The sequence below is a fragment of the Nannospalax galili genome, unplaced genomic scaffold (genome assembly GCF_000622305.1).
Source record: "Nannospalax galili isolate Female #2095 unplaced genomic scaffold, S.galili_v1.0 scaffold381, whole genome shotgun sequence".
In the NCBI taxonomy this organism is placed as follows: domain Eukaryota; kingdom Metazoa; phylum Chordata; class Mammalia; order Rodentia; family Spalacidae; genus Nannospalax; species Nannospalax galili.
The window spans coordinates 1,603,922-1,615,760 of NW_008347312.1; the positions used below are offsets into that span (position 1 = coordinate 1,603,922).

At 48.8% G+C, this 11,839-nt stretch overlaps 1 protein-coding gene across 1 annotated transcript in view; it reads right to left on the minus strand.

Moving 5' to 3' along the window:
* Positions 1–1,578: 1,578 nt before the first annotated feature.
* The window catches only part of Sdr42e2 (short chain dehydrogenase/reductase family 42E, member 2), a 20,484-nt gene continuing 10,223 nt past the window's right edge, over positions 1,579–11,839 (minus strand). The window contains exons 9-13 of the mRNA XM_029568672.1: positions 10,576–10,713; positions 9,133–9,198; positions 6,364–6,427; positions 4,556–4,629; positions 1,579–1,970 (exon numbers count right to left, since the gene is read on the minus strand). Of these exons, the coding sequence (XP_029424532.1) occupies positions 1,725–1,970; positions 4,556–4,629; positions 6,364–6,427; positions 9,133–9,198; positions 10,576–10,713 (588 nt within the window). The 3' untranslated portion in view covers positions 1,579–1,724. The remainder of the gene's footprint in view (positions 1,971–4,555; positions 4,630–6,363; positions 6,428–9,132; positions 9,199–10,575; positions 10,714–11,839) is intronic.

An 11,839-nucleotide genomic window follows, 5' to 3' on the forward strand; every position in this document is an offset into this window, starting at 1 on the left:
GGGGCTAAGGGGAAGTGGGATTGCTAAATGGGAGGTGACCTCAGAGGCACAGATGTTTTTCCCTTGATTTCCTGGTATCGGGCCCTCAGGGTGGTCAGGAGTTCTACCCGTAAAACTTGTTTATGGCTTGATCTGTGAAGCTTGACCGGCGCCTGCCCGTCCTGCAGCCTTTTGATAAGGCTGGTCCTGGTTTTTGTCAATTTTAAACATGTGGGCTCATGAGTACTCATGGCGCCTAGTCTTTTTCATTTCCACACTATCATCTCGGGACCCATAGTCCAAGCCAAAATGTTGGGGAGGTGCAGTTTCTGTGGAGAGCAGGGCTGTGGCCTTAAACTATTAAAGACGATAGTGACCTCTACTACTCATTAATAAATACAAACAATAAGGTCACAAAGTAGGTAAAGTGCTTGTCATGAGGACCGGAATTTGATCCCCAGCAACCAATCGAAATGCTAGGTGTGATGGTGAGTGCTTGTAATCCCAGAACTGGGGAGGGGGAGACAGGTGGGACCCTAGGGCTCCCTCACCAGCCAGCCTAGCTTACTCAGGGAGTTCCAGACCAGTGAGAGATGCTGTCTCAAAAACTAAGAGGACTCAAGGTTGTCCTCTGACACCACACACACATACAGTTATAAAATATTATCAAACTCTTACTTTGCCCATTATAATTATATTGGTACTTTTTTTGTATTTGCATTAATCAGATGTTTAGTACAGAACCATGTTTATTACTCCAGTTTCTCATCAGTATTTTGAAAGTTTATGAAGAAAAAAAAGGAAGCTGACTGTATGTTAATTTAATATATGGAAAATATGGTTGTTAAGAAAAAGTTAAAGGCTAGAATGTAACTCATTTGGTAGAGTGCTTGCCTAACATGCACAAGGTCCTGGTTTGGCCCCAGCACTACATAACCTGGATATGGTAGCTGTAATGCCAGCACTCTAGATGTGGAAGCAGGAAAATCAGAAGTTCAAAATCATCTCAGATATGTAGGGAGTTGCTTTTATGAGACATCCAATATTTTTTTACAAAGTTTTTTTTTTTTTTTTTTTTTTTCTTGCTCCTTCTGGTACTGAAAGCTTTCTGTGCTGAGTCATCTCCACTCATGAACTTCAAACCTCAAACTGCCAAGTTAGGCAAGGCAGAAGCGTTCTTTCCAGTTAATCAACACACGGAGATCCTTGTCTACAAAGGGACCCCCTTTGCGTGGGGAAGGTTCAAACGCCATGCTATTAGTATGGATCTGTCCTAAGATTTCGAAATGATCTCAGGACATGCCCAGACAGGCCATGGCAGGAAGGCGGACCGGCGGTCCCCCAAAGCAGCTGCAGACAGGGCAAATTCCACAGCCGTCACCAACCAACCAGAACTGATCCAAGCAGATCGCAGAGGCCAGCCCACTGCGAAGGCGGGGCTGGAAAGGGGTGGAGCCAGAGGGAGGGGAGGGCATCAGAAACCCGAGCGGGGAAGAGGAACAGGGAGAAGAGCGGCTAGACTGGGCAGGTGCAGGGGGATGGCCGGGAAAGCCGAGCAGGACGTGGGACTGGGTCCATCATATGTAAGCCTCTCCAGGCCAGGGGGAGGAGCAAGGGGCGTGCCCAATCTCGAGGGTGGGGCAGGGCGTGTCCAGGGCGGGGTCAGGGCGCAGTGGCGTGCTCAAATCAGCCAGCCAGACATGGGGGCGGGGTGGGGTCGTGGAGGCTGGGAGCGGTCAGAGGTGCTACACCGCCGCCCGCAGAGGCTGCAGGCCTAGGAAGTGCACGGCCAGTCCGAGCAGGCTGAGGAGCAGCAGCAGCAAGAGCAGCAGCCGCAGGAGCGTCCGAGCCATGGAGCCGCGGGGCTGCCGGGCCAGGGACTGCACGTATCGCTCCACCGCGTCGCCGAAGCTGAACTTGTCCGGCGCGTAACCCAGCTGAGTTCGGGCCTTGGTGATCTGGAAGGTGTGCGTCACCGCCACGCTGAGCACCTGCGGGAGAGGCGGGGCAGCCGGGGCCGAGCTGCAGGGAGGGGCGAGCATCCTTTGCCTTATTTAAAGAAAGGACACTGAGCGGCAGAGATTGCCCCTGGATCACACCGGGATTTAAAAGGACTGGCTGCTGTGTCTTATTCTTGCGATGCCTTTAAGAGGGGGGACTTACTCTCTCACCGCCCCTCTTTTCTGAGAGGGCACCGCCTTCAGGATTCCTTTTCTGCATCTAACCCTCCAGCCCTGCTGAATTCTCACTGTACCACTCCTCATCCCTAAAGAGCAAAGGTCCCACCTCTACGCTTCTATTCCCAGCCTAGCATGATGCTGAATCTCTGGGGGCCTTTAGATGCATTCTTGGATATCAGCTAGGAGAGACTGAATGCCTCCTGCCTGTAGCAGAATGTGGTTCTACGGTAAACAAAACCAAAAAACGCCTCCAAAAAAGGCTGTTGGCTTCCTGTCTCCAGCTCCAGACCAGTTGTAGAAGGTTGGGCCTCAGGAGCAGCCTTCACTCCCAACTGGTTAACTAAGCATCCCTGAGAGTAATTCAGTTTTACTCTCCAGTTCTGTTTTCCCTACTGCAACCTGGCCTGGGGCCCACCTATTTCAAGGGCAATAAATACCAGCTATGAGTTCTAGAAGTCACTCTGTGTTTGGTGTGGGCTATCTTCTGTCCTCCGGGATGGCATTATTAACTCATTGAAGATCAGAGTGGTTAAGTGCCTTTGCCAGGGTCACAGAGGAGGGTCACTCTAGGCCGTGTTCTTAGCCATGCTGGGGCCTGGAGATGCCCTCCCACTGGACTCAGTATTCTCTAGATGGACACTGGCTACATGATTCTCTCATGGCACCCGCAGGCCCCAAGCATCAGGCCCCTGATCCTGAGGATGCCACTGGGGGAGGGAGAGCGATCAGTTCTTGTCTCCTTTTGCCCCAGATGGTGAGTTCAGGGCTTTGAGGAATGCTTAAAGTGACTCCAGCTGGGTTAGTCAATATTCCAAAAAACACTTGAGTGCCTGTTGCATGGAGACATAGTTGTGAGCTAGGCAAGCAGGTCCTGGCATGCGCTCTCAGAGGTTAACTTCCTCAGGGCTGGGTTAGGTACCCCTCCTGCATGCTGGGAAGTTCCTCGTAATATCCCTCCATGTAGCTCTTATCATCATGGTTACCTGTGCACGGTGAGCTTCCAGGGCTAAAGACCAAGTCTTCTTATGTCCAGTACTTAGCTTAGTGCCTGGCACACAGTAGGTGTTCAATGAACAATGATTGAAAGGCTCTAAAAAGCTAGATGGCTTAGGCTGAGTGTGATGGTGTAAGCTTTTAATATTGGGAGGCAGAGACAGGCAGATGTCTGTGAACTCCATACCAGCCTAGTCTACATAGCCAGTTCTAGGCCAACCAAGGCTACATAAGGAGACCCTGTCTCAAGAAACAAAACAAAACAAAAAACAAAACCTAGAGGGCTGATTGGTGTGTAGGCTGACCAGTAGAGGGTGCTTGAGCCACAGCACCTAAACTTCCCCAGTTCTTTACCCTGGAGCCAACAAATAAACCCACAGTTTAGACAAGAGAGAGGGTTGTTCTCACCTGATTGCACTTCCACAGCACCCTGGCAGCTATTTTGCCCTGATGTGATTTGGATGCATTTCAAAAACTAGTGATGATTTAGGTCTGGGTTCGAATCCCAGGAGTACCTCTTGAGTGATCCTGAACAGGTAACTTCAATGTGCATCTTATTTCTACCTCTGAAATAGATGTGGCAACAGAACCTACAATTTCCAGCATCAGTGATGATTGAATGATACTAAAGGACTGTCATTCTCCATCAGTCTAGATGGCTCAAAGGAGAACTCAGGTAGCAGCTTCTCTCTAGTACATTCTCCACAACCCCCACTTCCTCCCCTGGTTAGGGAGCACTATACTTGGCATCTGAAGCCAATTCTAATATGTGACCTTGGATAATGCTCAGTTTCTCATCATAAGTGGAGGTCATAATCTTTTTGCCCTTCAGAAAGAATCAAATGAGAGACCCCAAACACCACCTGTTGCCTTACTGTTTGTAGCCTGCCATGAAGATGTCCTCTCTCTTAAACTGTATGTGCTAAGCAAATATAAAACTGTTGCATCATAACCTTGAGAATGGTATTCTGTACACAGAAGGTACTTTATATGTACTTCTTACTAGTTAAGCATGAACTATGAGCCGAAAACCACTGGACTTTGTATGTGTGTACTTGTGTATATTCAGAGCTGGTGGGGTCCAAAAGATAAATAAAGACTGCCTGCATGAAGCCTGGCATAGGGAGCCTCAGATCTGGAAGATAAGCCACATATAGATGAAACACCAGTGATGAGGGATGAGCTTAAAGCTGTCATTTTTAACTTCATAGCACAGTCTCAGCAAAAGCCCAATTGGCTGGATTATACAGGAACAGGCAGCAGCTTTGGGCCCACATAGAAGGTTCTGAGGCCCCAGAAGGAGTACCCAGTAATGGGGCAAAGGTGTGAGACAGTAGTAGGGATGTGGAGAAGGGAAGGAAGGGGGTGCAGAGCTGGGGCTCCCCCTCTCAGCAGCTACTTACCTCACTTCTAGTGAGCAGTGGAGGGATGCTACAGATGGGCCTCAGGGTCAGATGCAGGAACTCCATCACTGCAGCTGTGGGAGAGGGCATGTGAGAGGGCTGGCTCTGTGCAAACACCAAGGGCCCTCAGGACAAATCCACTAGGGGCATTGTTTGCTTTGCTAGGGGCTCCCTTGGCAAAATATACCTGATTCCTTTAGGTGATCAGTACTCTCTAAGGCACCTTGTTAACTGGGAAATATGTCACAAGTTGGTATACAGTAATTTTAAAGGTCTGAAGATTTCCAATGAATCTGAGAAGACTCAAAGATATCTCTAGTCTCTTTCTCAACCTCTTTTAAATTTCATTTTGTGTATGTGTGCATGCACAAGTGCCCTGGTGCATGTGTAGAAGTCAGACAGCAACGTGAGGGAGTTGGTTCTTTCCTTCTACCATGTTGTTCCTGGGGACTGAGCTCAAATGGACAGGAGCGGCACCAAGCACTTTCACCCGCTGAGCCACCTTGCTGCCTTCAGTCTTTCTTTTTTGAGGCAGTACCTTGCTGTGTAGACCAGATTGGCTTGGAATGCTCTATGTAGTCCAGGCTGGCCTTGAACTCATGATCCTTCTGTACTGGAGTTACAGGTGTGTGCTGTAACATTCTATTTTGCTGTACTGATTCGGGTAGGAGAGGGAGGAATGGAGAAGAGCCTCCCAGCCTGGACTGCACACTGGGCCACTTTCAGAAACACTGCAGCTTCTCTGCCTCACCTATGCTCACATCATTAGTCTGGGGTGTAGCTGGGGCCTTGGTTACTATTTTCAAATATCCAGGTGATTCTAATGTCTAGCCAGAGTGGCAAAGCACCAAGCTGCAGCCAGCCTACCGAGAACTGTGCATTTGTATGCAATCTTCCCAAACTGCCATCAAGTGTGGCTGCAGGTGAGGCATGCCAATCATTGTAACAATGCTGTTCATAACGGGTTGACCACTTGGGTAACAAGTTTGGATTTCAATAGCAAACATCCCAATGCATCTAAAACACAGCAGGTCCAGCCTTGGATGTGCTGGGAACACAGCCTTTTGTAACTCGAGGGTCACCTGTCCCCTTGGGCTGGTCACCCCAAGTCTGATATCTGCTTGCATTCCTAATGGACAAAGGCCAGCAGAGGGAAGCAGGCGGACACACCATCTTGGTTGGATGGGACTGGAGAATGGGAGCAGATACTGACCTGCAGGGAGAGGAGAGGGGATCAAAAGTGTCCTATGACCCAGTGGAGCCCTGACCTTGGGAGAGGAGAAGCCTCAGAGCATCTTCTGCCCCAGTCTGGCATCATGCCTTCCAGTATGGACCCAGGTGCCCAAGCTGCCTCTCTCCTCACTGTGGCACCTCAGGCAGGTCACCAATGTTTCAGAGCCCCAGCCTCTTTTGGTACAATAAGTTCAGTCACACTGGCCTTGCAAAGGGCTCAGTTTAAGTAGGGCCAGGTCATCATAATGAACAGATCAAGGCACCTATAGTGATAATTTTGTTGTTGCTGTTTCAGTGCCTGGGATGGAATCTAAGGATTTATGTATTCAAGGCAGGCATCCCAACACCAACCAACAGTGACAAATTTAGAGAGAATCATTCCTCTGAGTGCAGGATTGGCTGGGTGCACTGCAAATCCTATTTAATTACAGTCCCCCCCTCCGCCCACTTCCAGGTGCCTTCCTGATCTCATCCTTATATCATTTGGGTTTCAAATGATATAAAAGCATGTATGCTGCATGTATGCTGAGTGAATACCTGCCACACAGAGGGCTTTAATTCATGCCTTTCCTTACCTGTCAGATAAACACTGAAAGTTGGCACCTGGATCCAGGGTTGGCTGTACCCCAGCTTCTCAAACTGCAAAGGAACATGGTCTGAGATGAGAACAGATGTTCAGGGACTGGCTGGTGTACAAAGACCACCTGCTCCCAGTATCCCAACTGGCAGAGGACCTCCACCAGGCCACTTGTAGCCTGCTCTGGTTTTGAAATGAAATCCACTCCTTGATCTGGATGGCTCAAGCAGTAGTTAGATACAGTGCACCCATGTCATCCAATGTCCGCAGAGGTGAGAAGAGGGCAGAAAATTCCCCTGGAACTGGAGTTATGGATGGTTGTTGGCCTCCATGTGGGTGCTGAAAACTGAACCCAGGTCCTCTGCAAGAGCAGCCAGTGCTCTTAACTTCTGAGTCATCTCTCCAGCCCCCTGATTTTTTCCTGGAGTTGACTTTTTCTGCTTTAAAGAAAAATAGAAGCCAGCCATGGTGGCACATGCCTTTAATCCCAGCACTCGGGAAACAGAAGCAAGGGGTTCTCTGTGAGTTCAAGGCCAGCCTGGTCTACATAGTGAGTTCCAGCCCAGCTTGGGCTACAGGGAGACCCTGTCTCAAAAAGACCAATAAAATAAAATAAAGAAAAACAGATAAAAACCAACAAGTTTGTGGAAGGTGAGAAGAGATACAGGAGGATTGGCTGACAAGGGATGAATGGAGCTGTCCACTTGCATAAAAACTCTTCAGGTCAAAGCCAGACTAATAAGGGCTAGAAGGCTGGGGTGAAACTGGAGCCCTTTCCCAGGGCTGGGGAGACGCAGACTCCTGTAGCTCCCGGAAAAAAATGGTCTGTCCATTCCTCCATGGAAATTTAAACCTGGAGTTACCGTATAACTAGCAACTCCACTCCTGACAAGTGGCATGAAAACACATGTCCACATGAAAATATGTGCATGAATGTTCCTTGTGGTATTGTAGAGAACCCCAAATTTCCACCAACTGAATGGTAGACTAACAAGGGCTAGAATTCTAGGCTGGGGTGAAACTGGAGCCCTTTCCCAGGGCTGGGGAGATGCATACTCCTATAGCTCCCAGAAAAAAATGGTCTGTCCATTCCTCCATGGAAAGTTAAACCTGGAGTTACCATATAACTAGCAACTCCACTCCTGACAAGTGACATGAAAACACACGTCCACATGAAAATATGTGCACGAATGTTCCTTGTGGTATTGTAGAGAACCCCAAATTTCCACCAACTGAATGGATAAGACAATGTGTTATATATCTATAAAGTGAATTTCTAGCAATAAAAAGAAATGAAGGGGCTGGGAGGATAGTTCAGTCAGTAAAGTGCATATCTTACAAGCACAAAGACCCGAGTCAATCCCCAGAATCCACATTTTAAAAAAACCTTCGACCCAAAAAACAGGTGTGGTGGAGAGTGCTTGTAATCTTAGGAGTGGGGAGGCAGAGACAGGCAGATCCTGGAGCTCACTGGCCAGACGGCCTAGCCTACTGGGTGAGCTTCAGGATGGTGAGAAACCCTGTCTCAAAAGAAAGGTGGGCAGCTGAGGTTGTGCTCTGGCCTCCACATGCATGTGTACTCACATACATGTACACTCATACATGCATGCACGCACGCACGCACACTAAAGCCCATTTCTATGAAAGTCTACGGAGAGGAAGATTTGTGGTTGCCTGTGGTCACCTGAGGGTAGAGGTGGGGTGAGCAGAGAGAACAAGGCAGAGGCTGCTGACAGACACAGGTTTGTTTTGTTTTTCTGAAGATGAAAACCTGTTTTAAAGTAAGTTATGATGATGGCCGTACAACTCTGAATATGATTTAAGAAATACTTTATTATTTTTATCTTATGTGTATGAGTGTATTGCCTGCATGTATGTGAGTCCACCCGTGTCGTGTAATGCCCTGGCAGTCAGGAGAGGGCTTCGGATTTCCCTGGAACTGGAGTTAAGGATAGTTCATAGCTGCCATGTGGGTACTGGGAAAAATGCCCTGGCGGTCAGGAGAGGGCTTCGGATTCCCCTGGAACTGGAGTTAAGGATAGTTCATAGCTGCCATGTGGGTACTGGGAAGCGAACCCGGGTCCTCTGCAAGAGCAGTCAGTGCTCTTAACCCCTGAGCCATTTCTCCAGCCCTCTGAATATGATTTTTTAAAAACCCATCACATTGAGTTGTATTTTTATATAAAGTGAATTTTGTAGCCTGTAACTTATATTTCAATAGAAGTGCTATTTAAACAGAACAGACGGGAGTGGCCATGGCACTGAGGTTCCAGGGTTCTGTGCTCCCCTTCCAAACATGCCTGGCCTGTAGGAGACGTGGGCTGCTGAGAGAAGACAGGGTTCTCAAAATCTGAGCTCTTCTCTCTGGGCTCTGCTGACCTTCTACATACATGCTTCACGGTCTCCACACACAGGCTGGTGGACCACAAACCCCACTGCTCAGTGGTAGAACATTTGCTTAGCATGGACAAGGCCCCAGCATCCATCCCAGCATCGCAAACAAACAAAACAAAAACCCCACAAGACCAGAATCAGTGTAAATCAGGAAGCAGGTTGAAAGGGATTATGATAAATTCAAGGAGCATGTGGCTTCCCTAAAGGGTGGTCACAACCAGCTCCAGCTAGTTCCAGTGCCACCCTGGGCATGCTATTGCCAGGGCTGTTTTCTAATGTGAGATCTTCTGGGGGTTTTGGAGGTAGGAAAAGATGCAAAGAAGGGAGAATGGGATTTCAGTCTCACTAGGGCTTAGAGGACCAGGACACCTACCAGTGGTGCCATCCACTCGAAGAGGTTAACGCTCTCCCCGTCATTGATGTAGTACGCTTGCCCACTCTGAGGGGGACAGGAGGGAAGGGGTGCAGTCAGAGGTCTGCCCACCGGATCCCACCCTCTTGGATGGCTCCTGGCAGCTGTTTCAGCCCTCTCTGTCTTGAGCAGTTCCTGGGACTGGGGACAAACCTATGAAGGGCTGTACTGGCCTGGCAGAAACGAGATCAACACTTATGTCTCTCGGTCTATTAGACTATTGAAACAAGGGACCCCAAAGAAATGTGAATTTCCCCATGAATCTTTTGTTGGGAGAACGAAAAAGCCTCAGTCAGAGTGGGAGCTTGTCTGCCTTTAACAGAGCCCTTGTCAGACCACCTTGCAAGACAAGATGAAGCCCAAACAATGATGGGTCAGTGGTGGGGGGATCATACCTTGACTGCTTAGATGTGTATAGCCCTGGCCTCTATTTAAACTTGAATTTCGTTTCAGAACCCCAAAAATGGCCTGAGGATGTCACTGGATCTCTCTCTCTCTCTCTCTCTCTCTCTCTCTCTCTCTCTCTCTGTCTTTTTGATTAAAGGCATGTGCTACCATGCCCAGCTTGTAAGAATCATATTTAAAAAATTTATTCAATGTGGCCACATTGGAAAGAGACAAAGAGATCCAGTGATGGGTGTGGTGGTGCATGCCTGTAGTCCCAGCACTTGGGAGGCAGAACTCACAGGCGGATCTCTGTGAGTTCAAAGCCAGCCTGGTCTACATAGTGAGTTCCAGGACAGCTGTGGCTACAGGGAGTCCCTGTCTCAAAAAGACCCCCCCCAATTTTTTTTTTTTTACTGTTAAGTTGGCTGTTTTAACATTAGAGAACTTGTTTTATGTGTATGAGTGTTTTGTGTGCAAGTCTGAAGTGCACCACATGCAGTCAGTGCCTGCAGAGATCAGAAAAGGGTATCGGATCCTCCGGAACTGGAGCTACAGACAGTTCTTAGCTGCCATGTGGGTACTGGGGACTGGTTTGGAGTCCTCTGGAAGAGCAGCCAGTGCTCTTAGCCACTGAGCCATCTCTCCAGTCCCTGAATTTGATTGTTTTAATTGGCTTCTTGAAGACAAATGACCAAACTTGGCTTTTTGGGGTACAGACTGTGACCCAAAATTTGGTAACAGGGCTACCACACTGACAGCTGTGTGACTCCAGTGGACTCACTCAACTTCACTGTACCTCAGTTTCTTTATCTGAGAAATGGGAAGAATGAACTATCTCTCTCATTATGAAGATTACAAGTGAGATGAATATGAAATGCTTAGCTTTACATGGCTGTGATTTTGCAGTGAACATTAGCTCCCAGGGACACTGTGAAGAGGTCATAATGCTGTTTGAGCACCCCACATCCACCCCAGCATCCCTGCCTGCAGCCTGCCAGGATGTCACAAGACACTCACAGCCACATAGCCTTTGGCCATGGTGAGGGCCTCAGCTGCCAGCACGTGTGCCTGCACCAGATTCTGTACATGGACCCAGTTCATGCGTGTCTGGTGGTCCCCAAACCGGAACATGAACAGCCTCCTCTTGATGTAGCTCTGGTGAAGAGAAGGGCAATGAAGGCAGGCTCAGCTGGGTAGCTTCACACTCCAGCTACTTGATAATAGCGAAGGCAGGCTCAGCTCCAGGCTAGACCCCCCAACTCCTGTGTCCCAAGCCCTCCCAATGCCCCACAGATGGCTTTGGACCACCTCTGACCTCCGTACCTACTCTCATACCCACGTTCAAATCACCACAAACCTTCCAGCCCCTTCACTCCCCCACTGCCACCCTCATCTCTCACCTTGGGCCCTGCAGCAGCTTCCTAGCTGTCCTTGGTCCATCTACTCTGCACAGCCAGGCCATATCTGGCCCTATTCTGATGTCTGCAGAGGCACCTGGCTGCCATGTTGAACACTAAAATGCTGACAATGGCCGAAAGCCCTCCTAGGCCTGGCCCTGTGACCCCACCTCCTACTGACCCCCCTTGCTTGTTTCAGTAGCCATGTCCACAGGACTGTCTCCTTAGTCCTGGACAATCTCAGAGCTTTGGAAGAGTTGTCCTCTGCCTGGAAGGTTCTTCCTCCAAAAGCCTGCTTCATACACTTGGCTACTTCCTCCAAGGACTTCTGGGGGAGCCCAATTCCCTCACTGCACCCACATTTTACTCCACTGTGCCTGATATTTTCCAACATACCTTGTAATTCAGCTCACTGTTTATTTTACTCTACCTCCTAGTACAAGATCAGAAGCCTCACAAGGGCAGGAATTGTCTGCTTTGTTCGTGATCTGTCCCCAAACTACAACAGTACCGAGCACGCACTAAGTTTAGTATTTGTTGAATGAATCAGTGAATGAATGGGGGAAGTCACTGCAGTTGATCCCACATCTGTGAGAACTTAGCAGAACAGAACAGCACTGCTCTGATAACCTTCAGTGGCTCCCCATGACCTGTACTTCCAAGATCAGTTCCAACCACTATGTTTGTGCCCAAACTGCCTCCTCTACTCCACCCACCATCTCCCTAACCATGTCACTTCCTCAGAGAATCCCCTTTCTTCCTTCCAAACACATAGGCATCACTTTCTCCAGGAAGCCCTCCTGGGCCTCCCCTGCCAGGCCCATTTTTTTTTTTTTTTTTTTTTTTTTTTGGGTGTGGGTGGGGGGGGTGGGGGGGGTGTGTTT